Source organism: Bos indicus, chromosome 4 (assembly GCF_029378745.1).
Source record: "Bos indicus isolate NIAB-ARS_2022 breed Sahiwal x Tharparkar chromosome 4, NIAB-ARS_B.indTharparkar_mat_pri_1.0, whole genome shotgun sequence".
In the NCBI taxonomy this organism is placed as follows: Eukaryota; Metazoa; Chordata; class Mammalia; order Artiodactyla; family Bovidae; genus Bos; species Bos indicus.
The window spans coordinates 87,852,817-87,880,724 of record NC_091763.1 but is presented as its reverse complement, the minus strand read 5'-3'; the positions used below and the strand labels follow the sequence as shown (position 1 = coordinate 87,880,724).

Genomic DNA, 27,908 nt, shown 5'->3' with positions numbered 1-27,908 from the left:
TCAGTCTTCTGCTTTTTTCATCAAGTAGATAAGACATTTTATTGAATTAAATTAAATCCTGTGTGGTTTGGCTTTGAATGTGAACTACAAGTCAAAAAAAATCCAAATACTCTTTTTGAGAGAGGATGGTTTAAAATAAATTTCAAAGAAGAAAAAGAAGAAACAAAAGGACATAGAGTTTTTTGGTAATTTATACCATTTTGCCATGTTTTTACACATTTGAATCACCAACATGTTGATTTGATACACCTACATATTGAAAAGTGATCACCATCATAACTTTATTTAACACCTCCATCATATTATATAATTACCATTTATTGCAGTGTGAACGTTCAAAATTTACTCTCTTAGCAACTTTCAACTAATGTATATAATGTTATTAATTATAATAATCCTGCATTAGATACCTGGAACTTACTCATCTTAAAACTGGAAGCAGGTACCCTTTAAACTTTATCTCCCCATTCCCCCTGCTCTCCCCTCTAACCCCTGGTAAGCAACACTCTACTCTCCATTCTATGCGTTCAGCTTTTATGGATTTCCCATATCAATGATCGTTGTTGTTATTTAGTCACTAAGTCCTGTCTGACTCTTTTGCTACCCCATGGACTTTGTCCTACCAGGCTCCTCTGTCCATGGGATTTCCCAGGCAAGAATATTGGAGTGGGTTGCCATTTCCTTCTCCAGGGGATCTTCCCAACCCAGCAATCGAACCCACATCTCCTGCATTGGCAGGCAGATTCTTTATCACTGAGCCACCAGGGAAGCCCCTGTAAAAGTGTTACCATGCAGTATTTGTCTTTCCCTGCCCGACTTACTTCACTTAGCATAAAGCTATTATAATGATTGCCATTTCAGCAGTTTGAAATGATAACTCACTGTGCTTTTGATTTGCATTCCTCTGATGATTAGTGATGTTAAGCACCTTTTCATGTACCTGTTGACCACTTGGATGTCTTCTTTGTGAACTTGTCTTTTCAGTTCCTCTGCCTGTTTTTCAGTTGGATTGTCTGGGAGGTTATTCTGTTTGCTTGTTTGATTGGTTGGTTGTTTTTGCTAGTGAGTTGTATGAGTTCTTTGTAAACGTTATCAGTCCTAAAATTCTTGTTACTAGAATTGCAAAGTATTGGTATAGATGATAATGATAATTTGATAGTAATTTTCCTATTGCTGCTGCTACAGCAGCCAGTGGTGATGATTATATGTTGGTTTTGAACCTGATGGATATTCATCAGTTCCTCAGATTTCAGAAATGATTCAGGAGCTCTCCTATCTGAGTCTCATTCCTAAGCTGCATACATGAAAAAGATTCACAGTGTTCCCTTTTCACCATAGGCAATGGCCCAAACATTAGCAGAGCTCCCTACTCATGCCCAGAATAAAAATGGTAGGTAGGTATTTAGCCCATAAATTCTTTATTACTCCAAAAGTAGCTGAAATATTTTTAGAGAAGAAAAGGAACAAGAAGAAAGGAAGATCCCAAAAGACACTGACATATATGAGGGAATATTTGTCAGGTTCCAGTGGAGCAGTTAGAAGACCAATCATCACTCATATTATTTCCATAAGAAATGAATTTCAGGTATCCAGAAATCAATTTTTACATACCAAAAGAAGAATCAAGCTGCTATGTTTTTTCCTTTTTTCAAGCACTGGTATTAATCAAAGAAATATCTCAGATTTTTACACTGGCTCAATTTCTAAACCTCCAGGCATCTTTGAATGAAAGGAATTGGAAATTCAGTATGTTTTTAATGAAAGGCCTAAAATAATTGTTTTCCATTCATCTTATATAATTTGTAGTTTCCCCAAAAGGAAAAGTTCAAAGGAAAATTTCCTTGAACAAATTGAATCTTGCTTTTAATTAGATGTTGTTTAGTTTGGTGGTGAAATCCTTATTATTCGAAATCGAATTCTATAAAACAGCACTCTCTAATATTCTCTAAGAATTCTAAGACCCCTATAAAAGTAATAAGCATGGTTCATACTATCATGGACTAGGGGTGTTATTTCTGCCAAGTAGGGAGATATCAATTCTAGAATATCTGGCCCCTAGATCAAATGCGGAAATGGCATTTTAAATTAGGTCAGGTAGGTGCTACAAACAGAAGTTCTAAATTGCTTTTCCCTTTTCCTAGACCAGGCGAAGTTAGTTGGCCAGCAGAGCCAGTTTTTAGCACCGCTGAGACCTCACTTGACACAACCTACTATGGGTTTCCTCTACCCATCCAGCCAAATTCTGCAGGTTATAAAGATGTGAGCAGAGAGAAAGAGAAAGGCTATCACATACCCTTTAGGAATCACAGCATCACCAAAAGGCAAGAGATAACAAGGGTTGTTGAAGAAAAGGGAACCCCTATGGATTGTTGGTGGGAATATTAACTGGCGCAACCACTATAGGAAACAATGGATCAAAATACTAAAACAGGATCTAGCAATCCCACTACAGGGTATATATTCAAAGGAAATGAAAACAGGATCTTGAAGAGATATCTGCACTCACACTGTAGCATTATTCACAATAGCCAAAATATGGAAAAAATGAATGAATGGATTAAGAAGATGTGGTATGCATATACCATGGTATATTATTAAGCCATGAGAAAAAAAAAGGCAATTCTGCCATTCCAATTACATGGATGAACTTTGAGTGCAGTATGCTAAGTAAAATAAGCCAGGCACCTCCTCCTAAGTCACTTCAGTCGTGTCCGACTCTGTGCGACCCCATAGACGGCAGCCCACCAGGCTCCCTCATCCCTGGGATTCTCCAGGCAAGAACACTGGAGTGGGTTGCCATTTCCTTCTCCAATGCATGAAAGTGAAAAGTGAAAGTGAAGTCGCTCAGTCGTGTCCGACCCTCAGCGACCCCACGGACCGCAGCCTTCCAGGCTCCTCCATCCATGGGATTTTCCAGGCAAAAGTACTGGAGTGGGGTGCCACTGCCTTCTCCGAAGCCAGGCATAGAAGGACAAATACTGCATGGTTTCATTTATATATTGAATCTTGAAAATAAAAGTAAAACTCATAGAAATAAAGAATAGAAAATTGGTTCCCAGGAGCCAGGGGGTGGGAGTGGGTAAATAGGGAGATATTAGCAATAGGGTATAAGCATTTGGCTATAAGATAAATAAGGTCTGAGGACCTAATATAAAACATGGGGACTAGAGGTGATACTATTACTGTATGGTTGAGATTGGTTAAGGGACTGATACTTGAATGTGTCACCAATGAGAGAGAGAGAGAGAGAGGAAGTGGGGGACACATGCTGTAACTGAAGTATTTAAGGGCTGGGTGGGAATAATCTTTTCATAATGCATATGTAGATAAGATCACCATGATGTACACTTTAAATATCTTATGATTTTATTTGTCAGTTATACCTCAATAAAGTTGAAAGAGATCATAAGATATTTAAAGTATGCATTGGTGATTTGAAGAAGTATTCATGGTGAAATGGTTTCCCCTATCTGCTTGATTGGCATATTGATTGCCTCACATATTTATCTTTTTTTTTTTTTTTTTTGAGAGCATTTAAGTTCTACTCTTGGCAAATTTCAATTGTTGAGTGTAGTGATGTCACCTCTAGTCACCGTGTCTAGTCAATGGCTTCTCAGTCCTTACTCATAGCTGAAAGTTTATACATTTTACTTGGTTTTTTTTTAACTTGGCAGTTTTCTGCACCTCTGGGAACACAAGATGAAGTTGAAGTTTTAAAGGAAATTATAACTATTCTGCTCACTAATCCAATTTATGAGAACTCATGCCATTCAGTTGAGAATCTGGAAGCCTCATTATCAATGGTATTAAATCGGAACAAGGGATGATATTTCTGACATATAGTGGGATTCAGGTGGTGCTGATTCAGGTACTGGGATTCACCATGCAGGTGGTGCTTTCCTGGTGGCTCAGTGGTAAAGAATCTGCTGCAATGCAGGAGACTCAAAGATCTAGGCTCAATCCCTGGGTCGGGAAGATCCCCTGGAGGAGGAAATGGCAACCCACTCCAGTGTTCTTGCCTGGGAAATCCCATGGACAGAGGAGCCTGATGGCCTACAGTCCATAGGGTCACAGAAGAGTTGGATACAACTGAGAGACTAAATAACAACAATAAAAAATAGGTGGTGAGGTGAATTCACTTCTGAATAATTTATTTTGACATTCATAAAAAAAGAAGAATCATAGCAGCAGCCTGTGAGCACAGCCTCACTCAAGATTTTAACGTTTATTGTAGTCAAAACCCTAGCTGGGCTCCATTGGTTTACTTAGCTGGGTTTCCACAAAACATTTTGTTATTAACGAAATAATTGACTATTGATAATGCATTTTCTTCTATATATCACTTAATTTTGAACCACAAAAACGTGGTTCTTCACCTTTTATATTGTGGAAATATTATCTAGCAAGTATCATGAGCTTTGCCATGTTGGAAGTAACTGTACTTTCCCCTAACTGTACAGTAAACCTCCATAAAATAAACCTCCCATAGAATTTATTCTAATACTGTGTTTGTTTTGTCTCCTAAAATTCTCAACAATATTTTTCTTTTCATAGTCCAATGATATTCCCTAACAAAAGGGTACATTTATTTTGTTCCCAAATTTTTTCTCATGTATCTTGATTGTGAAATATTTTAATATATATATATATATATAAAGAATGTAACAAAAATTTTAAAGAAGATGATAAAATGGTTTATATCAACACCCCAGCTTAAGAAAAAGGACATAACAATTTCTAAAAATCCCCATGAGCTCTTCTTTGATTCCATTTCCTTTCCTCACACAATCATATCCAACCCCTTATGGAGGCAGCCACAGTCTCCAGAATTTCAAGTTAATCATTTTCTTGTTCTCTTTTCAGTATTACCGCTTCTATTAATTACTTCTTCATCTCAACAAACACCCAAAATAACAATAGTTTTAATAAGATAGAAATAGGCTGGTATAATGGTTCCACAGTCATGATGACCTTGACTATTTCTATTTCTGCTCTGCCGTCATCAGCACTTGACGGCTACCTCACGCTCAAGATGGCTGCCTTCTTGCCCTCTGTCCATTCTGTCTTCCAGCTACTGGGAAACAGAAAGGAGAACTCGAAAGGCAGAACAGACATATACTTAGCAATTCTTCCATTACTTTCCTGGGTTTAGAATTAGTCACATTTCTAATTTCTCCTTGAGTTTTAGTTGTATTTTTCTAGGAACTTATGCAGCCATCTCAAATTTAGTTGCATGTTGTTTTTAATAGTCTCTTATTACCTATTTAATTTCTATAGTATTTTTAGTTATATATCTTTTCATTCCTACTATTAGAATATTTTTTTCCAAAAGTGTACATTTTATAAGTCTGCCAAAGAACCAACTTTTGGCTCTTTTGATCCTATTTCATGTTATACATTATTAGTTTCTTCTTTTTATTACTTTGTTCTGTCTACTTCATCTTTCCATTTAGTTTTGCTACTTTTAAAATATAAATTTGCATTATTTGTTTGAACTTTTTCTTCTCTTCCAAAGTAAAAATTTGAGGAGACAAACTTTCTTCCATTTCTTCCACTTTACTTGTATTCTATATTTTTCAGTTTTTTGTGTCTTCTGATTTCCATTATATTAGTCTTTGATCCATGGGCTGCTTAGATGTATGTCTTAAATTTTGAAATAAATGAAATGTTTGTAGCTGCTTCTTGTTTTTTATTTCTAACATAAATTCCCTGTGGTCAAAAGCTTGTCTGTATGACATCAGTTCTTCTAAACTTGCTGAGGCAGATTTGTGGACTAGCCATGGCCAATTGTGATAAATATTTCATTTTACTTAAAAAGAACTGCATATTTTCAACTTATTGGGTGCAGTATTTTCTAAGCCTTTTAGATCAAGTTTGCCAGTTGTGATTTTCAAGTTGTCTGTGACCTAACAATTTTTGTCTGGCTAGCCAGCAACGAATGCAACTGTTTTGTTAACATCTCCCTCTATGATGTGAATATGTCTATGTCTCCTGATCTGTCAGTTTTGGTTTCTGTATAATCTTAGATTATTCAGATTATGTTATTACACCCCTATAAGTTTGGAATATTTATATATTCCTGGCTAAGTAATGCTTTTACCATTTTGCCTGTCCCTTTTAATCAATGGTCGGAGAAGGCGATGGCACCCACTCCAGTGCTCTTGCCTGGAAAATCCCATGGACGGAGGAGCCTGGTGGGCTGCAGTCCATGAGGTCGCTAAGAGTCGGACACAACTGAGCAACTTCACTTTCACTTTTCAGCAACTTCACTCCCACTTTTCAGCAACTTCACTTTCACTTTTCACTTTCATGCATTGGAGAAGGAAATGGCAACCCACTCCAGTGTTCTTGCCCTGGAGAATCCCAGGGACAGGGGAGCCTGGTGGGCTGCCATCTATGGGGTCTCACAGAGTCAGACACGACTGAAGTGACTTAGCAGCAGCAGCAGCAGCAGTTTAATCAATGGTAATATTTTGGAATCTTAGTGTTTGTCTGATGAAAGTGTAATAGCAATACTAGCTTTCTTTAAGCTAGTGTTTACTTGGCATTACTTCTGTCCTTTCAGTTTCAATAGTTCTATGTCCTTATACTTTAGATGTTTCTCTTATAAAAAGCATATTATTGGCTTTTGCATTTTTATTCAGGTTAGAAAATTTTGCCTGACAAGATTGATCCACTTGAACTTTCTGTGACCTTATAAGTTTAGAGTAATTTTTAGTGCCAGATTTCTATGTTTTTCAAGTAATTATTCTTTCCATCTCTCTTTCCTGCATTATTTTGCAGTTGTTATCTTTTTGTTCTTTGGTTTTTTAATATAATCCTACACAGACACACACACACACACACACACACACACACACACACACACACTTGTACTGATGTCCTGTGCTGCTATGTTATTTATATTTCAGTCATTTTTTACCACTATAAAAGAGCAGAATCTTTTTTTCAATAGCATGTATGTTTTGATTTTTTGTTCTTCACTAAGAAATTACAAAGGAAGCTTCTAAATACTTAACAGGATATAACATTTTGTAAAATAAATAATGGATTTAATTGATTTTCAGCATTGATGAAAACAGAATTTTTGAAAAGTCCTGTTTTCTGTGCTAAATTTTAAAAACCTATTCATTATACTATTACTATTAATGTATAAACTAACATCCTGATTCACACTATGCATCATAATTCTTTATTAACTATAATGGATAGAAATCCTCATTCAAGGAATCTTGCTGATAACTTCAAATTTGTTACCAGCTCTTCTGAGTCATTCAGGTTATTGCTGATTAGATCCTTACCAGATCTTCATGAAGAGTTTACATCAAGGGCAGGAGAAGGATGTCCTCTTACATTTTCTTGTGTTGTCTTCATTATAGGGTTTTTTTAAGTAACTTCCTGTAGAAATCACTTAAAGCTAGAAGCACATTGTGGAAGGACTGGTTGAATTAAAGCTAGAAAAGATCATTTGTTATCCTCTTAACCAAGACCATATAAACTCAGCACGTCAAGAGTGAGCACGGTTGCATGGCCCTACTGTCACTGTCTATGCACTCTGGAGCTTTCCTCTCCTTTCCCTGTTTTCTCCATCATCCCCCAGAGTGGATGCCATCGAGACACGAAGGTCAATTTGTGCAAGAATTATTAGTCAAGAATCATTTATTTACTTGTATTTTAAAGTTAAAAGAGAAATATCACATCTTCCAATAAGATGGCAGATTAAAAAGGTCCATTTATCTTCACTCTATCCTGAATCTCATTAAAAAAAGAACAGACTTTTTAAGGTAAAGTCACAATTATAAAAATGTCAAGTGAGAAGATGACAGCAAAATCACTTTGGAACCTGGAAAGTTAAAGAATAGGTGGGAAATGCCTCAATTAGTCAATGAAAGTGGAATTCTAGTTAACAGTGAGGAAAGAAAATAAGCAATCGAATTTACCTACCAGTAGCCCTCAAAGTTTTTAAAATGTTGAAAAGTGAGGGAACTTAAACAATTGTTTAAGAAACAGTTGAATACACAATTTTCTCCCGCAAGTCTCCATGGATGCAGCTGTTCCTCCTCCACCAAACAGAAGTGTAATCTTTAGACAGGTGACACAGAGGGTAAGGAGAACTCGATGCAGTTTCAAATTGGGGATAATTTCATGATGAAAACAGAGATACCGACTGACCATTTACATGTTGAATGGTGAGAAGCCTGCCTTCTACCCTGCTAGCCCCAATAACCAGACCTATTCCCTCCTCGTGTCAGTAGGCAAGAGAACAGGGAGGTTTTTCTTTGGGCAATGCAGCCAACATAAGAGAAAAGATGAAAATATATGGCATTGGGTTTTCTCCCCAAAACGCCCCAATCAGATGATACTAGATATGAGCCCACATTCACCAACAAATCCCAAAGCACATATACGAGGATTCCAGCCAGCTTTTCACTGCGTTAAATATGAGCAAAGCACCAAAGTTCCTGGATATCTGAAGACAGCCTCAGGTGTGGAAGGGAGAGACTTAAACAAAGAAAAGGAAAACAGAAACTTGCAGGAAACAGATTGTGCAAAAAAGATGAAAACAGAAGAAAAGAAGCTATCATTAATATATTCAGAGAGGGAAACAAAGAATCTGCATTCATGAAATATGAAGGACATTCTATAATAGAGGAACAAGAAGCAGAACAAATATAAATAAAATAGGGAATGAATTTATAAAATACTAAATACAATGTAAAGATATGAAATATAAGTAGAAACTTTAGTATAAAAAGAATAAGCAAGATGAGAAAAGATAGGAGTTTCAGAAAAAGAGTAGAGAAAACTGAGAAGATTCTATCAAAATTCAAGAAAACTTCCATAATGGAAAAATATAATTTTTATGACATGCTCCCACTGGGTACCAGCAAGATGGATGGGACAGATACACATAGGGAAGGACATTGAGAGTTCAGAATACAGTGAATGAAGAGAAGACCCTAAGAGTTTCCAGAAAGAGAGAAAAACCGATTCCTTTGGATAGAAAACATGAATAACAGAAGACTTCTTTAGAGCAACCCTGGAAATTCACAGGCAATCAGGGAAGAATGCCTTCAAAAATCTAAGTAACATTGTTTACAACCTAGAAATCAATACCCAGTCGAACTATCAATGAAGGAAGAGGGTAGACTTAAGTCTAGATCACTCCTTGCAGGTCTAGAGGAAGAAAGGGACTAGATGTAGGACAGACAGGAAAGCCCTGAAGAGGTGTCTCTAAGACAATGGAATTGGTAGAATACTGTTGTAGATTAAATATCCATCTGCAGTGCCGGAGACCTGGGTTCAATCCCTGAGCTGGGACGATCCCCTGGAGAAGGTAAAGGCTACCCACTCCAGTATTCTGGCCTAGAGAATTCCATGGACTGTATAGTCCATGGGGTCACAAAGAGTCAGACACGACTGAGCGACTTTCACTTTACTTTGTTGTAGATTAGGTATCGCATCATTTTCTTTTTCAGACAAAACATTTAAGTAACCAGGGAATATTTCGGGCTGATTTAAGGTATCCACTTAGAAAACTAATCAAGTAAGCAGGGGACACAAAACAGGAAAAGTAATATATATCTGATTTCTCAGTTGTTAGGAGATCTCTAGACAACATTCTGAATGCTGAACTCTGCTCTAAGCAAAATTATATGATAGCCATAATGGGAGGGTGATGGAGACTTGAGAAGTCTTAAGTGTGTTCAGTGGAGGAGGCTGTGAAAGAAAGCTTAATTCTCATCATGTAACATAGTGGAATTTTAACTCTAATACCTTCAACAGATAAATTAAGAAATGGTACCACAGGAATAGTATTAAAGTGCAAAAAATATTCAAAAAGAGCTGGAAGATTTTAAACTTTCACAAGCAGAAAATGATTAGTAGGAACTAATATTTTGTGCCATTAGCCTTTCATAAACATTTAAATATAAATATAACCCATAATGTTTTTATACCACACTCACCCAGTTGAATTATTTTGTACAGAGCAGTGGAGACTGGTATAGTCCATAGTGATTCCCTTACGCATTATTATAAAAGCACCATGGGTCGCTGTATAACATGCCCCCAGAATCCACAATCACTGCCACCAGGTGGCAATAGTGAGTTATATCTGCACCTGCAGGATTTCTGTTCTGAAAGGTCCCTGGAGTACTACCCATTTCGCGGTGTCTTAGGATTCTGAATTTGGTCATGTCCTGGACAAGATGTTTCCAGTTACTTGAAAGAAGTTGTAGAAGACATACTCACAAGGTCGGTCTTAGATGTCATATATTGTGGGAACTACAAATGTGTGATGACAGACTTGGGATTGAATAAAAATACACTAGGTTCCAGTTGCTGTTGTGAAAGCAATACGAAAAGCAATTAGAGGTAAAGTTTTGGGTATAGGTTAAAAAACTCACATAAATGAAAAGTGTGTTCTGGAAGGTAAGATGACACAAGGGAAATCACTGAAAGGAAACTCAGATACACAGATCCGCTGCATTTCTGCTGTGACCATTATGTCACATTAAGACTTATTTTGTTCTTCTGAAAATGTAGGTCTTTGTATCAGATTATCTCTAAATATCTGTACTCTATGATTCTTTTATATATTAAAAAATTATTTATTATTGTGGAAGATACAAACAGCATCAAGAAAGTAGCAGGCACTCTCATATCTTGATATATTTCATTTCAGTATAATTTCTTGGCACATGTGTATTTGTGGATAAATTTTTTATTTTTTAAAAATTACATCATTCTATACATTTAGTTTCATGTACGTCTCTCATCAAGAAACATAAAGTAAGCTCTTTCCTGCTCACAATATATCCTTGTCTCTGTCCTTTGTCCCAGCGCGAGCGATTTCCTCTGCCCACTTTATCCCTGAATGTCTCCAGCTTCAACCCTAGATGCTTTGCTTCTCCCTTTCTTGCTTTCATTTTTTTTTCCTCTCCCAATTTGGAAGAAAAGATATCTCACACCACATAAATTCCTGCTCCTCTCGTAGATAAATGTAGTGATTAGTTCAGATAAATCTGCAAACATGTACTCTCAGGGTCTGAATCTTACTGTCTACCCTGAGTGACTTATTCCAAGTCATTTTAAGATTAGGGTCAAACACTCTAAAATTAGGGTCGAACACTCTAAAATTAGGGTCAAACACTCTTGAAAGTACTGTCTTGAGCAGATCAATTTGCTAAGGACTCTCCTACTCCTTTTTAGAGTTTCTGTACCAATCATTGTCTTAATTAGTGGCTCATTTCAGACTTTCTTAACAGCTCTATTTTCCTGCCCATTGCTCTCTACTACTGTCTCTATGGTCCTCAATCTTTGCACCTTACTACAGTATCATCTTTTCAAGCTTTTCCTCCCACCTTCAATCTTTCAGGTATCAGAATCTTTTCCAGTGAGTCAGTTCTTCGTGTCAGGTGACCAAAGTATTGGAGTTTCAGCTTTAGCATCAGTCCTTCCAATGAATATTCAGGACTGATTTCCTTTAGGATGGACTGATTGGATCTCCTTGCAGTCCAAGGGACTCTCAAGAGTCTTCTCCAACACCACAGCTCAAAAGCATCAGTTCTTCGGCACTCAGCTTTCTTTATAGTTCAAATCTCACATCCATACATGACTACTGGAAAAACCACGCCTATGACTAGACAGACCTTTGTTGGCAAAGTAATGTCTCTGCTCTTTAATATGCTGTCTAGGTTGGTCATAGCTTTTTTTCCCAAGGAGTAAGTGTCTTTTAATTTCATGGCTGCAGTCACCATCTGCAGTGATTTTGGAGCCCCAAAACATAAAGTCTGTCACTGTTCCCATTGTTTCCCCATTTATTTGCCGTGAAGTGATGGGACCAGATGCCATGATCTTAGGTGTCTGAATGTTAAGTTTTAAGCCAGCTTTTTCACTCTCCTCTTTCACTTTCATCAAGAGGCTTTTTAGCTCCTCTTCACTTTCTGCCATAAGGGTGGTGTCATCTGCATATCTGAGGTTATTGATATTTCTCCCAGCAATCTTGATTCCAGCTTGTGCTTCTTCCAGCCCAATGTTTCTCATGATGTACTCTGCATATAAGTTAAATAAACAGGGTGACAATATACAGCCTTGATGTACTCCTTTCCTGATTTGGAACCAGTCTGTTGTTTCATGTCCAGTTCTAACTGCTGCTTCGTACAGATTTCTGCATACAGATTTCTCAGGAGGCAGGTCAGGTGATCTAGTATTCCCATCTCTTTAAGAATTTTCCAGTTTGTTGTGATCCACACAGTCGAAGGGTTTGGCGTAATCAATGAAGCAGAAGTAGATGTTTTTCTGGTATTCTCTTGCTTTTTCAGTGATTCAAGGGATGTTGGCAATTTGATCTCTGGTTCCTCTTACAATAACCCAAGTCAGAGATAATAATGACTTAGAGGAAGTGATCGTGGAGATGGGAAAAACCAGCAGAGTCCAGACATTTTTCAGTAGATATGATTGATAGAATTTAGTGGGATGAGAATTTTAAGGACAAGCAATGTAGTACAGTGGCTAAGAGCGTTGTGGGTATGAGCCCTGCATGGTCTCCAAACTTAAGTCTGCCATTTCCAGGCTCTGTGACCATAAGCAAGCCACTCAGCCTCTCTGTGCTTCACATTTTCATATGTAAAGTCGGCAGTACTGCTCTCATTATGTTGTAAGAAAAATGCGAATTAAAGCATTTATTTGATTTTAACTTAAAGCAGTGTTTTTATATACTCAGTGCACTCTAAGTGTTTGTAATCATGAGGGTGGTAATGCTATTATCTTCTGTAGATGATCCTGAAGAAGAGGATTTGAGGATGGAAAGAATGAGTTTGGTTTTGAACATTTGGGTATTGGAGTTTTATCTGAGACATTCAAATTATGTTGGACAGTCTGTTGGATTCATAGGTAAAAGGAGAAGCCTGGCTGAAAACAAGTTAGGTGGTGTGATTTTCTCTTTCATTAAACCAGTGAAATGTATGAAAATCCCTAAGGAGAAATATTACTGTGAGAAGAGATAAGCAAGTACCTGTGACAGGGTTTCAGGAAACTCCAGGGTTTGTTTGTTTTTGGCTATGCTGGGTCTTTGTTGCTGCGAGGGTCTTTCTCTAGTTGCAGCAGGTGGGGGCTCCTCTTCGTTGCATTGCACAGGATTCCTATTGCAGTGGCTTCTTCTATTGGAGAGCACAGGCTCGAGGGCACCGAGCTTCAGTAGTTGCAGCATGTGGGCTCCGTGGCTGCGGTTCCCAGGCTCTACAGCACAGGCTCAAAAGTTGTGGCCAGTGGGCTGAGTTGCCTCGAGGCATGTGGGATCCTCCTGGATCAGGGATCCAACTCTAGTCTCCTCCATTGGTGGGCAGATTCCTTACCACTGAGCAACCAGGGAAGCCCAGGAAACTCCAGTTTTAAGGATGGATCAAGGAGAATGAACAGACAAGGGAGACAGAGGAATAGGCAGAGATGAAGAAGAAAAACCAGAAGACTGAAATATCACAGAACCCAGAGAAGAGTTCTCCAGAGAGAAGGAAGCATCAACTCTTTTAGGTGCTGCTGAGAAGTCTCCAGGGACTTTCCAGGTGGCGCTAGTAGTAAAGAACCTGCCTGCCAATGCAGGAGACGTAAGAGACACAGGTTCGATCCCTGTGTCTGGAAGATCCCCTGGAGAAGAAAATGGCTACCCATTCCAGTATTCTCGCCTGGAGAATCCCATGGACAGAGGAGCTTCGTGAGCTACAGTCCACGATGTCGCAAAGAGTCAGACATGACTGAAGTGACTTAGTGTGAACGCACAGGAGAAGTCTACAAACCTGACACTGAACAATAGCTACTGAGTTTGAAATATGGAGGTCATAAACAATCATAGCAAGTGCACGTTGAGTTGATTGACGAGAAGGAAGCCAGATTAGAAAGGTTAAAGAAATGGAGTAGGTGAATACAGGCAATTCTTTTGTGTAGTTTGACAGTGAAAATGGACTTTTGTAATTAAATAGAGGATTCTTCATTCCAGCTAATGAAATGAGGTTGCTTTTTTTTTTTTTTTTTGCTAAACATGACTGAAAAACTCTTGACTAAATGAAGTGACCCAAAAAGTTATAGATTCTATTCCAGATTTCAACAATCTGGATAGCAAAATCAGACCAAGAGAGTGTGTTAAATGGGGCACAAGTGAGAGAAGGAATGAAGTTGCTTTTGTCGTGCACCTTAAGAAGTTCTATCCTAAAAATAAAAAATTAGAAATAGTGATTTTTTTCAGATGGAGCCACTGGAAGATGTGTTGTCCAGGAATTAGAGCACAGGGTGACTGAGGAAGAGCAGATTGAAGGTCTCTGGAAATGAGATTTAAAAAAAAAAAATCTGTAAGGCTGGGATCTCTGAGGGGTATTTATAAGATGGCCCAGTTATCCAGATGCTTGATAAGATTTTCAGAATGGAGGAGTGTTGTGGGCCAGATGGGAATGTCATCTTAATTGATAGCAGTGGGTGATCAGGAGATCAGAACATCCTATTCAGAAGAATGGGCAGGGAAAGAGATAGCCAAATGACATGAACTTAAAGAAAAACTGATTTATTCTCGTGTCAGTAGGAGATTAAGGTACTGAAAGAGGGTGGGGAACAAAGAGGACACTGACTCCATCTCTCAATGCTGAAGTATAAAGGGTTGAAAACGTTCAATTTCAAAAGTAGTGGTATCTTCTGGAGAGGACCAGTTAAGATGCCAAAGTAGAGAAACACTCCCAAAAGAGATTTAGGAATTCAGTGACCATGTACCACCAGTTCAGAGGGAAAACCCTGGAAAGATTTGGGAGCACTGGAGAAAGGAGGAAAGTAGGTAAGAGCTGGCTCAGGAATAAGGAAGAAGGATTAGTGAATGAAACTACGTAAAGGTATTTCAGTGGTTACACATTTTTTCTTGTTAACATTTCTGTTGATGGAGAGATAAATGCTGCATTATTGGGCTGCTCTGACAAAATACCATAGACTGGGTGACTTAAACAACAGGGATTTGTTTCTCCCAGGTTTAGAACCTGAAAATCCAAGATCAAGAAACCAGCAGGATTAGTGTCTTATGAGAGCTGTCTCCTTAGGTTGCAGACAGCTGCCTTCTCTCTGTGGTCTCACATGGCAGAAAGAAAGAGAGAGAAATCAAGCTCTTGGTGTCTCCTTTTGTAAGATCTTTAATCCCATCATGCCAGGGCCCCACCATGATGATCTCCTCTAACCCCATTACTTTCCAAAGTCCCAGTCTCCAAATACCATCATATTGGGCATGAGGGCTTCAACATATGAATTTGGGGGTGGGATGGACATAAATATTCAGTCCATAACAAATGCTATGACTGCTTCTTACGACTACAAATAGAGCTCTTCTCATGGTACATTTTATTGTTGAACAGAATTCAGGCACAAATTCTGGAAACAAGTATCGAACAAAGAAGGACCACATGATGTGTAAACTTATGTGCTTGTGCATTGCTTATTCTTCGACCATTGGTGGACTGACAACAATCACGGGTACCTCTACCAACTTGATCTTCGCTGAGCATTTCAATATGTAAGTAAAATGACTGGGTTGATGATTTGGTAAACAGACAGCACACAAATTATAAGAATTATTCTTACCTGTTTCAGAGAATCCAGAGAGACAGAGAGCTATATTGAGTTAATCCTCCTTTGATCCCCATCAGGACTGCTATAGGTCTAGAAACCTTCCTTCTGCTCCTTCCAATAGAGTTAGATATGTAGGACACAGTGAATTAACAGGTGTTGGTAGATTCCAAGGTCAGCTTGGATAAAATAACCCCTGGGTAATCACTCTCACCAAACACGTGTGTGGGTTCTCAGTTGCTCAGTCATGTCCACCTCGCAACCCCATGGACTGTAGCCCAGCAGGCTCCTTTCTCCATTGGATTTTTCAGGCAAGAATATGGAGTGGGTTGCCATTTCCTCCTTCAGGGAATCTTCCCAACCCAGGGATCGAGCCCACCTCTCCTATGTCTCGAAACACAGAAGACATGTTTTATTATAAATAATATTGCAAATGGTAGTTACCTAAAGTGAAAGGGATTGTTTACATGGGACAATTTGTGTAGGGTTTGTCAACTGACATTTAAACTTAAATGATGACTAGTAAACAGGATTGCCCATTACAGAAGATTTGGTGTTGGAATTGAAAAATATTTGAAGAATTGGGCAATTACAAAAAATAGTAATAAAGTATTCTAAGGACAGATATATGAATCTGAATATGAGTGGTGTGATGCTACTTCAGTGCAGAAAATTGAGAATCTTGGACACAGGACACTGGAGTTAAAAATTCCACTTTTCAGTCACAATAATAAGTAGTTCTTCCAAGACTTAATTTTCTCATATCTAAAACAGTCACAGTTCATATGAATATCGTAAGAATTAAATGAAGTAAACTACATAAAAATATTTGGTACTATGTAAGAATCATTGAAACAATAGTTTGAAAGTCCACAGTGTTTTGTGAGAGCTCAATCTGATTCTACACCCAAGGTATAATTTCAAGGACTAAGGACAGATAATTGTCAGAATTTCTGGAAGGTGGGCAGTGTTGAGGATGCCATGGAACAAGATTAACAAGATTTTTCATAGAAAAATTCAGGGAAAACCATACTCTAGGAAGCAGAGTCACAAACTCTGTGAACTTTCTGAGTTATTTGCAAGATGTTCCAAGAAATTCAAGATTCAAAAAATGTCACCCTCCATTCTGGAAAGAATGAGAACTTATATACAAAAAACAACCCTAACAGAGCAGTTTAGGGACAATGTGACACAGACCACCGGGTGCATTTACTGTGTCTATGAGTATACATCCATCGTGTGTACTCCAATGACTGACTTAGAAAAGAACCTTAGAAAGACATTTGGTTTATAAGTGAGAGACTTCTGAAATTCCCAGTGCCAGAAAGGATGTATTCAATGCATCTCCTAATTCAAGGCAGGAGATGCACTTAATCCCTTTCTGAAAGCTAGACTTGTATCTTTTCTCATGAATCCCCCAAAGAAAGAGATTCTACATCTCAGTCCTCTCTATAAATCTTTTTCTGAAATTTAGACCAAGTTTTTATTTTTACTTTTTTACTTTGTTGGTGTTAGAGAACTGCTGGTTTCCACCATTCCTGTGAAATGACTTGATATCGTCAAAATAACCATACTGAGTTTGCCCTTGGTCTTTGTGTTCTTGCCCGATGCATCATCAAAATTTTCTTTCTTTTATTTAACTGTTCCCTGGACTCTTTGAATGTATTCATCCATTTTTCAATGACAGATTGAGGGCATGTAGCACTTGGAGCAAAATGTTTCAGTAACTATTTTCCCTAATTATCTGATCTTGTAATTCTCCTAATCATGGGAATTTGGCCAAAACATTCTTTTTAGAAAATGCTTAAAATATAATTAGAAATTTAGTGATTTTTTTTCCTTCAAGTTTTCTTTAGCATTAAGAGTTATATGAAAACTGGAAAACTCAAAATATCCCTTCTTGATAGAAAATATTGAAAGAGAAGGGGCAAAACAACCTTATGTATAATTGAGAGCAGATGTATGAATCTGAATATAAGTTAGTGCTGTGATGTTCCTTCAGTGCAGAAAATGGGGAAATGTGGATACAGTCAGGGCACTTGAGTTAAAAATTCTACTTTTCAGTCACTTATGTTGTGAATTTGAACAATAAAAAGTAAATAGCTTTAAAAGTATATAGTAATTTGCATAATAAAAAGTAAATAGTAAATAAACAGACTAAGTATTTAATGAATGTTTTCTTAAATATTGACCCTAAAAATACAACAGCAACCCAAAGCAACATTGGAATGAAATGCATTCAATTTCATTGAAAAAAGTTCCAGAAACTTAAAACTACATGAAATAAAAAAAAAAGGTTTATGTTCTATGTTCAGATGTTTGGAGCCAGAGAGAAATCATCCTTTATTTCCAAAGCCACTACAATAATCTCACCTTTTCTCCTGACACTTCCTGCCATCTTTTTGAGCAATACCAATGATCATTTGTACAAGTTCATTTTAGGTCTTACCAAACTCTGAAGGCTACATTAGCCTGAGAGTCAATGATTTCCTGCTTTTGACACTTAGAAAAAGGTGCTATCTTACAAGTAATCTAAGAGAGGAAGCAACTGGATAATACATTTCAAAGCCTTATCTATCTAACTGTTTATCTATTTACTTAAATATAAAATATATTTATGTTTTATGCATGTACTCTTTTGTTTTCTTTTTTACGTATGGAAAATAAGAACAACAAATTCTGAGAAACCTAAATTTTATCCTGTGCAAATAAAAACAGATCTTCATCCACTCAGTCAATCAGTAAACATTTGTTGAGAATTGACAATGTGCAAGGCATGGTTTTGAACTCTTTTGAAGGATACAAAAAATAAAACCTACCAGAAAGAAGATTCTAGCTCATTGCCTAGGCAAAACATACATATACAGAAACCATTAACAATTTTAAAACAGAATAACTTGTTTTTTGACATACAGAGAAGAAGGTAAAGTGACAAATGACAAGTATTGAGCCCTTGCCAGATGAATTGCATATATTATAGTGCACACGAACCCTTATATTCTTGCTGTGGAAATGGTATACAGTGGTGATTAAAGGCATTGACTCTGAGATTCAAATGTCTATATTCAAATACCAGCTCTTGGACCAATAATGTCTTTAAGCCTGTTATTTTGCCAGAAAAAAAAAAATGAGGATAATAATATCTCTCTCTTTCTCTCATAGTTTCAAGTTTTACATAAAATAAATACCACTTAGAATGGTGCCTAACATAAAGCATGTGCTGTATAAATGTGGGCTATTATTAGTAGAGTTGAAAATTTTGATGTTTAGCTTGGTAGTTTGCAGACCAGATCAAGATCAGTCAGACCCCAAAGTCTATCTTCCTAAAATATTACCTCCCTAGAAACTTTTGAACATATGTCTTTAAAGAAGACTCTAGTTGTGTGCAGTACCTCTAATCACTAGAGAAAATTCGTCTGCATAACCTGGCCCAGTCTTAAACCAAGTAAACAGTAAACACCATGCTTATGGAGGAAATGAATGCAAATAATCCAGAAAATCAAAGTACATAAATTCTGTAATCAGTTTTTCCAGGAAGTAGTAGAATAGCCTGTGCATGTCTTTACACAATTGAGAAGAACAGTGTGCAGATTGATTGGCATTCTAAGAACCTGGGGACAGGAGACCAACTAGCAGGCTATGACCAACTTGTTGACAAATGATGAGAGGCACAAGCAGGTGAGTCATGAAGTGATGGGTGGATTTAGACTCAGGGTGCCATACAGTCAGAAGGTGGTGAGTGACTAGGCATGAGGATTTATAAGGGTAAGGAAGGGTTAAGGCAACTCTAGGAAATTTTGACGCTAGGGCTATATGTCAATAGATGGTGATTTCATAAAGTTTTAGAGAAGACTAGGCACATTCATTAGAGAAATAAATAAATCTTATTTTGGATATAGTGAAGTGAACTGCTCAGAATCTACCCACAAGGAGATTTTCAGCAGGCATTTACAAATTCATTGTTCCAATTAGCTATAAATTTGGGACTATATATATGTGTGTGTGTGCTTAGTTGCTCAGTTGTGTCTGACTCTGTGACACCTTGGACTGTAGCCTTCCAGGCTACGTTGTCCATGGGATTTTTCAGGCAAAAATACTGGAGTTGGTTGCCATTTCCTTCTCCAGGGAAGCTTCCAGACCCAGGGATCGAGCCTGCATCTCCTGTGTCTCCAGCATTGCAGGCAGATTCTTTACCTGCTGAGCCATTAAAGAAGATATATATATATATATATATATATATATATATATATATATATATATACACACACATACATACACACACGTGTATATATATTCATAGAAATTAAAATCTTGAGTGAAGCAAGGGAAATATAGGGAGAAAAAAGATAAGAGAATTGAAACATGGAAAGATTCTTAGGAAATACTGACAAAAAGGAAGATGAGAAAAGTTAATCAAGGTAGGTGAAGAACCAGGAGCATGTGGGATTTTGACAGATGGAGGGGAAGACCATTTTCCAAGCAGAGAATAAGTCAGGAGCACACAATGTGGTGGAAGGGTCAGGTAAGATGATGGCTGAAAAGAGGCTTTTAGTTTTCATCAGTGACCTCCAGGAGGGCAGATGCAGGGGAACAATGGGGATTAGGGCAGAATTCAGACTAAAGAGAGTGAAGGAGTGAGACCATAATGAGAGAACAAGGCAGCTAGTTTAAATGATTGTTTCAAGTTTAACCCAAAAAAAGAAAGAAAGAAAGAACAAGCATGGTGTAACCAGAGGCAGAGTGTTCCTTTAGAATAAGGGAGGTATCAGTTTGGTTTTACACTCAGGCAAAGGAGACAGTAAAAACAGATTTGTGAGGTTTGCAGGGAGAAGAAAGAGAGAGAAAAAAATTATTAATTGGCTAACAGTCAATTAATGGAGGTGGAATGGGATAGAAACAAGGGTAAAAATGTCAGTCTTGGAAAAGAAAGATGTGTGCTCCTGAGTGATAATGAGAGGGGACAAGTGAAGAGAGATATTTCAAATCATGTATATACACACCCTTGTTTCACAGATGAGGAAACCAAGGCTCCAAGAGTTTAAATGATGATCACCAGTCAGCGGAGGCACTGGGGGGTGTAGGCAGATGGCCTGAATCCTGGTTCCCTTTTTGCTCTGCAGCCTCATTACCTCTCCCACCATCTGGGAGGGGGCCATGTTGGCAAAATTTTTAAAAATCAAGTTTGCTGCCAGTGACAAGTAAAGACTGCATTGGTATTTGCATTCAGGTATTGCACTTTCTCAGAGAATGCAATGGCAACCCACTCCAGTACTCTTGCCTGGAAAATCCCATGGGCAGAGGAGCCTGGTAGGCTGCAGACCGTGGGGTCGTACAGAGTTGGACACAACTGAAGCGACTTAGCAGCAGCAGCTGCAGCAGCATTGCACTTTCTTTTTATAAAAGAAAAACATGCACACATAAGAATTATTTGAAAGATTGGCAATGCTGAAAACATGGCTATTTTGACTGAACCATCTCTTTTTTGTTTTGTGTGCTAAGTTGCTCAGTTGTGTCTGACTCTTTGTGATCCCATGGACTATAGCCCACCAGGCTCTTCCATCCAGGGGATTCTCCAGGCAAGAACACTGGAGTGGATTGCCATGCCCTCCTCCAGGGCATCTTCCCAACCCAGGGATCAAACCCAGGTCTCCCGCACTGCAGGCAAATTCTTTACCAACTGAGGAACCAGGGAAGCCCTTGTCATCCTAAGCTGATACATAGCTTAGCAGGTGATTTTCAGAACAATACTAATAAGACTGAGCCAATTATCTAACTCAACCACAAGGTATGACATTTCTTGCATCCTTAATCTTTGAATCTATAATGTGTGGCACCGAGATTCTGACTCCCTTGTGCTTAATTCACCATTAGTTTTTGACTTACCCTTGGAATAAGGCATTATGGAAATATTGTTTTCTGTATTTACTGTTACAGTCTTATAGATTCTTTGGATTTTTATTGGCTCCCATTAAAGAAATACTGCTTGCTTGATGTTCTCTACCTGACCCTTCTGCTCCACTGATACACTCTTCCAGTTGTCATCCAATCTCCTCCTTTCCTAATATATTGTTAACAAATATCACCCTGTAATTAACTCACTTCTTCCTACTCTGGTTCTTTAAAGACCTGTGGCGGATTCATTTCGATATTTGGCAAGACTAATACAATATTGTAAAGTTAAAAAAAAAAGACATCCAACTCTGCCAGCTTTTCTCTACTTGTATGGATGCTGTATCATTTGAAACTGTTCAGTTACTCCAAAACTTACATTCCAGTCCCATCTCTTCTTATCAAAGCTATATTCACATTTCTATAAATTTGTCTTATCCACGCACACCCATAACCAGCATGCCTGATTGCAAGCTTGTAAAAGGTTTCATGAATTATTGAATTATAATAATTATTGAATTATTATCTTCTTCTTTTAGCCCCCAAGGAGCACAGGTAGGTGATCAATAAACATTGGTTAAGATGAACTGAACCAAGACATGAATGAAGTGCTGATTGTTCCTGGGAATCATCTAAATAACTGAATAATCTTTTGATATTAAAATAAAGTTATTAAGGGAAATATTATTAGGGACAATTATTACTTTCATAACAGAGGAGTTTTGCTGCATCGATATTACTTAACAAATCCACCAGCTATTAGTTAAACACAAAAAGCCAATCTATCATATTAAGAATAGAAGATTATCACAAGTAAAATTTCACAGCTTGCTGATTATCAAAGTATATTATTCAGCTTGTGGGCGTCAGCTGTGAAATGTGTGGGTATACAAAGCAGCTTGGAAGGAAGTTGAATTATCAATAATTAGCACAGTCACTGTTGCTAATTATATGTTAAATAATAACTATTGTTGCTTCACAAACCAAGAAATATGTTTATAGGCGCTCTAAATTCAAAGCCCACCTCCCTAACCTCTCTGCTTAGCTAATCACAGACGAAGAAGGTAAGCCAGCTACCTAGCAATAGCCACTTTCAAAGCTCACCATGATTTTCTCCTGCAGAAAAGCATAATATGTGTTTCTAAGAAAGAATTTCTCTGGCAAATAGTACAGAAGAAATTTGGGTATTGCAAAGTTTAGACTTGGTTGGTTCAGATTCAACTTTGCCATATATTAGCTTAACTTCTACAAATGTAAGTTTCTTCCATCTGTAAAATGGAGGCAAAACTAGAACATACAACACTAGTATGAAGATTAAATGGCATACTGCATTCGTGGCTCTTAGCAGAGGGCCTGGCAGGTAGGAAATTGTCAATAACCCCAGCCATTGTCGTTGCTGCTGCTTCAACTTTTGCTCTTGCTGTTAGAAATCTAAGTCTGGTTCATGCGTAAAAAGTAATTAATATTTGAAAAGAAACCTCTGGAGGTACATAAATGCAAATCTGAAAAGTGGCTTTGACTCAGAAATAATCAAAATAGTCATTAATCAAAAGGACTGTAATCAGTGTGGATATCAGCTGATCTTGCCCTTAGTGGCCAATACCTGTTTCAAAGCAATAAATATCCACAATCACACACATTCTTTTGAGATCAGTGCTGTGTATTTAATTAGCATTATTTATGATTTTGTACTTGGACTTAAGAACTGCATCTATAGCACTGTCTTCCTAAATTTCAACACTGACACACTCGTATGCTTCAGGTCAAAGCATGTCTCTCCTATGTCATCATTCCTGTGGGGTTCTAAAATGTCCTTAAAACATCAAGTCTGCACTCTAGTTTATGGATATTTTGAAATATATATGGAATTTTTTCTTTTCACTTGGGAGGACATTGAGGACACTGGGCTTTAAAGAAGAGAGGTGGTGTTTTCAACAGTCCTCCTGGGTTTAAATATCCAGCTTGACTGTACACTCTGTGACCTTGGGCAATCCACTTAACCTTCTGAGACTTTGTGTTTTCTGTGTAAAATAAAAATATAATACATGCCTACAGGAATTTTGTTAGAATTAAATGTGCTTAACTCATTCCTGCCCTTCTGCCTGACCTCTAAGACTTAAAGTGCCCTGGTGTATTTCCTTTTCCACTCATCTCCACTGATTCCTGAAATTGACACACCCATTTCCATGGTTTCTAAAGCTACCTGTGTGTGGGTAACCATCAATTTCACATCTCTAACTGCTCTCTCAATTCCAGATTCATCTATCTAACTGACTATCCACCACAGCCACCAGGAAAGCTAAAGGGCACCTCACATGAACACCCTCACAGCAGCATTCCGATCCGCCAACCTGCTCTTCCCTCAGATTCATGTCAATGAATAGTACCCTTTCCTACATTGTATGCCAAATATTTGTAAAATCCACTGCCTTCTCTTCATCTATGCTGCTACAAATCTAAATGAAGCTAAAATCTACTCATCTCCCTACTCCTCTGCAAACCTGCCTTGGTCTTCTAACAGATTCCATGTGTATGTCTCCTACTGCTATGCTACAGATTACCATAAACTTTAGCAACTTAAAACAGCAGGAATTTATGACCTCATCATTTCTGTAGATCAGGCATCTAGGCACGGATTAGCCAGGTCCTTTGCTCAGCTGAAGTCAGGGTGCCAGTGGGGTCTGCGATCTTCACAGAAGCTCAGAGTCCTAGTACAGGGTCATCCAGGTTGTTGACGGAATTCAATTCATTGTGTTTGAATCACTGAGGTGCCTGTTTTATTGCAGTCTGTTGGCATAAGGTCACTCTCAGCAACTAGAGGATACCCCAAGATCCTTGCTAGATGCCCCCCCCCTTCCTTTGGCATCTGGAAGCCAGCAGGAACAACTCTCTTTTAAGGGTTCCCTTGAGTAAGTCAGGCCCTCCCAACATAATCTCCCTTTTGATTAACTCAGAGTCAGTCTATTGATGGGAACCTCTGCAAATTCTCTTCACTCCACCCATTAAAGAACTTAGCCTCAGGAATAAAATCTCACCGTCTTTACATGTTCTGTCCACACAGAAGGGGAAAAGAATGTACTAAGTATGTATGCCAGGGGCAGGGTTCTTGGGGGTCATCTTGGAGCTCCACTTACTATACTTGGCTTCTACTCTTGTTACCATCCATCTTCACAATCCATCTAGCTAACATGTTTTATGAAATTCATAAATTTACATAGACTTTAAATTAGATCATGTCACTAGCTTACTTACTATGTTTCTATTACTCCTAATTGCATTAGTGAAAGTGAAAGTGTTAGTGGCTCAGCTGTGTCTGACTCGTTGCACCCCTATGGACTCCTCTGTCCATGGATTTCTCCAGGCATGAATACTGGAGCGGGTTGTCATTCCCTTCTCCAAGGTATCTTCCTGACCCAGAGATTGAATTTGGACTTCCTGCATTGCAGGCAGATTCTTTACCATCTGAGCCACCAGGGAAGACCAATTGCCTTAGTATTAAAATCCAAATTCCTTCTGATGGCCTACATGGCTGTATATGAACTGATCCCTAGTGGCTACTTCTTGGACTTTATTTCATGAGACTGTGAACTTAGCTCACCACACACAGCCACAATGGTCTTCTGTCTAATCCTCAAACATCCCCAAATCATTCCTACCCCAGGGCCTTTGCACTTGATATTTCCTCTGTCTGGAATACTATTTCCCAGTTATTTACATGACTAGCTCCTTCTTGCCATTTAGATCTCATCTCAAATTTTATTTTCCTTGGTCATGCTACGTAAAATTTCTCCCTCCACCTAATCTCTTTTTGTCACACTATTCTGTTTTATTTTCCAATTCATTATATGCTTACTTGTTTTTCTGCCTGTGTTCTCCATTTAATGTAAACTGTGAGAGCCTGAACTGTGTCCATCTAATTCACTGCTATATCCCCAGGAGCTGCAAGAGTACCCAGTGCATGGTAGACACAAAACTTACTGTCAGGTGAAAGAAAAGGATTCCATCAGAATTAAATGTAGTTAGCATGGTTTATACCCACTCCAGTGTTCTTGCCTGGAGAATCCCAGGGACGGGGGAGCCTGGTGGGCTGTGGTCTATGGGGTCGCACAGAGTCGGACATGACTGAAGCGACTTAGCAGCAGCAGCAGCAGCAGCATGGTTTATGATAGAAGAAATCTCTATTTGCTTTAGGCAGATACTTGCAGTCCCTTCATTTATGGACTATACATGCATGCATGCTCAGTCGCGCAGTCATGTTCAACTCTTGTTACCCTACAGACTAGAGCCCTCCAGGCTCCTCTGTCCATTGGATTTCCCAGCAAAAATACTAGAGTGGGTTGCCATTTCACCCTCCAGGGGATCTTCCTGACCCAGGGATTGAATCAGCATCTCCTGCATTAGCAGGCAGATTCTTTACGTCTGAGCCACCAGGGAAGCCTGTTATGGAATATGAAGGAAGTGGGAAAAGAACCACCACTATGAAACTAATCCCTTCTAGGGTGCCACTCATTCCATTTTCATTCAAAATATTTATACCTCATAGTGTTTACTTTCTTACTACTGAACAAAAAAAAAAAAAAAAGGAAGAAAAAAAAAATTCTAGAGTTTAGCTTTTTTAAACTTTCATTTTTTTAAATGGCCTATCCCTCCAGGCAAAAATTCTGAAAAGCCCCACTTCCCTCAAATCTCACAGAATTCTCCGCAATGGGTGGGGAGAACAAAGCAGCCTGATTTCAAGGTATGGGCTACAGACGGTGCAAAATGAAACTGGGTTTGGGGCATTGTTTTGAGCCTAATCCATGCAGCATTTCTCATTGTCTTTAGGCTGAACAAAACAACACAGGCCACTGACCTGTAATCCAAGTCTAGTAAATTGATGGAAGATAAGCTTAAGCCTTTTCTCACTTATTTTCCAACTGAAAACACTGTTTTTTTTTTTTTTTTTTAAGCAGACAATTCTCTATAGAGCCTCATAGAGTTGCTAAAGCATTTTTTTTACATTAATCAATTTTATGTATTCTTTATCATTTTTTACTTATCATTTGCTACTTTCAAATGGCAAAACTGAGCTTCCCAGGTGACTCAGTGGTAAAGAATCCACCTGCCAATACAGGAAACTCAGGAGACGTGGGTTCAATCTCTGGATGAAGAAGATCCCCTAGAGTAGGAAAACGGCCACTCACTCCAGTATTCTTGCCTGAGAAATCCCAAGGACAGAGGAACCTGGCAGGCTCCAGTCCATGGGGTCGCTAAGAGGTGGACATGACTTAGTGACTAAACAACAGCAGTAACAATGGCAAAAGCATATAAGCGAATCATAGGATCACTTCAAGGTAGATAAAATCATCCTCAAGTTGCCAGTGCTAATTCTAGGACCCAGGGAGATCAGCTCATGTCTTGCAGACAACAAGAGAAATCTGCAGTTTTGAAAGCTTAATTTTGTTTTTTGTTTTTGTTTTTTTTTTAACAGCCTTTGCATTTCTTAGGAACCAGGCTAAAATAGCAGTGTTCTAAAATAAATAAATTTGGCTTATGTTGATGTGTGTAGCATGAAACATCTCCTTTATTTACATGATCTTTTTTAAGTGGCAAAATACAGTGTGATCTAAGTAGAAAAAAATACTGAAAATCTAGCATTTCTATTACATTCTTTCTATTTTGTGATTTCAACCATAATAAAAATATGTGAATGGTGTTTTTTTATTAATTCTGTATTATTTTCTGTACTTTTCTCATTTCTGACTCTGTTACTACTTCAAGAAGAAAAATTAAAGATAACTGTTTCTTGAATTTCCTTTTCCCCACAGTCATAAAATAGATAACTATATGAGAATTTAGACTACATTTCAAAACAATGATTGTGAGGTTACCAAAGAAACTGTACCTGAGGATTTTTGTTGCTACTGCTTTATTATGTGAGCTAGAAAGCTGAAAATAAGAGAGTTAATGGAAAAGTTGATATTTTTCACAGGACTTTTACTTATTTTTATCTGGTCCTGATTTATTCCATTTGAGCCCCAAAGCCCTGCCTAATTCTAGGAAGAAAGGTCTAGAATATGTCTGATAAGATGGTTGTAGTTGCTTTGGGGCAGAAGAAACAAGAGGGGAAAACAGCTTTGAGGGACAGTGTGGGTCAGATCAGAGTCCCGTCAGAGTCTGGGATGTCATCTCCCAAGATGAAATGGTGATGGACACATGCAGTTCTCTTAAGTCAATTTTCACCTGTTCCCAGGTCTGCTTGTTTGTCTTTCTTCACTCATGTACTGATGATTTGAATACAAATAACAAAACACACACACCCACGTGTCCCCATCTCTTGTGCAATTCCATGAGTATCAGGCACTGTGCTAGGTTCTTTGGTAAACACTTTCTCAAAGGGATCAAAAGTCATAATGTATCTGCTCTCATTTTTGTGAGAAGCATGA

At 38.2% G+C, this 27,908-nt stretch overlaps 1 protein-coding gene across 1 annotated transcript in view; it reads left to right on the top strand.

Moving 5' to 3' along the window:
• Positions 1-27,908, top strand: part of SLC13A1 (solute carrier family 13 member 1) — an 88,844-nt gene that overhangs the window by 15,652 nt on the left and 45,284 nt on the right. The window contains exon 7 of the mRNA XM_070787132.1: positions 15,384-15,541. Within this exon, the coding sequence (XP_070643233.1) occupies positions 15,384-15,541 (158 nt within the window). The remainder of the gene's footprint in view (positions 1-15,383; positions 15,542-27,908) is intronic.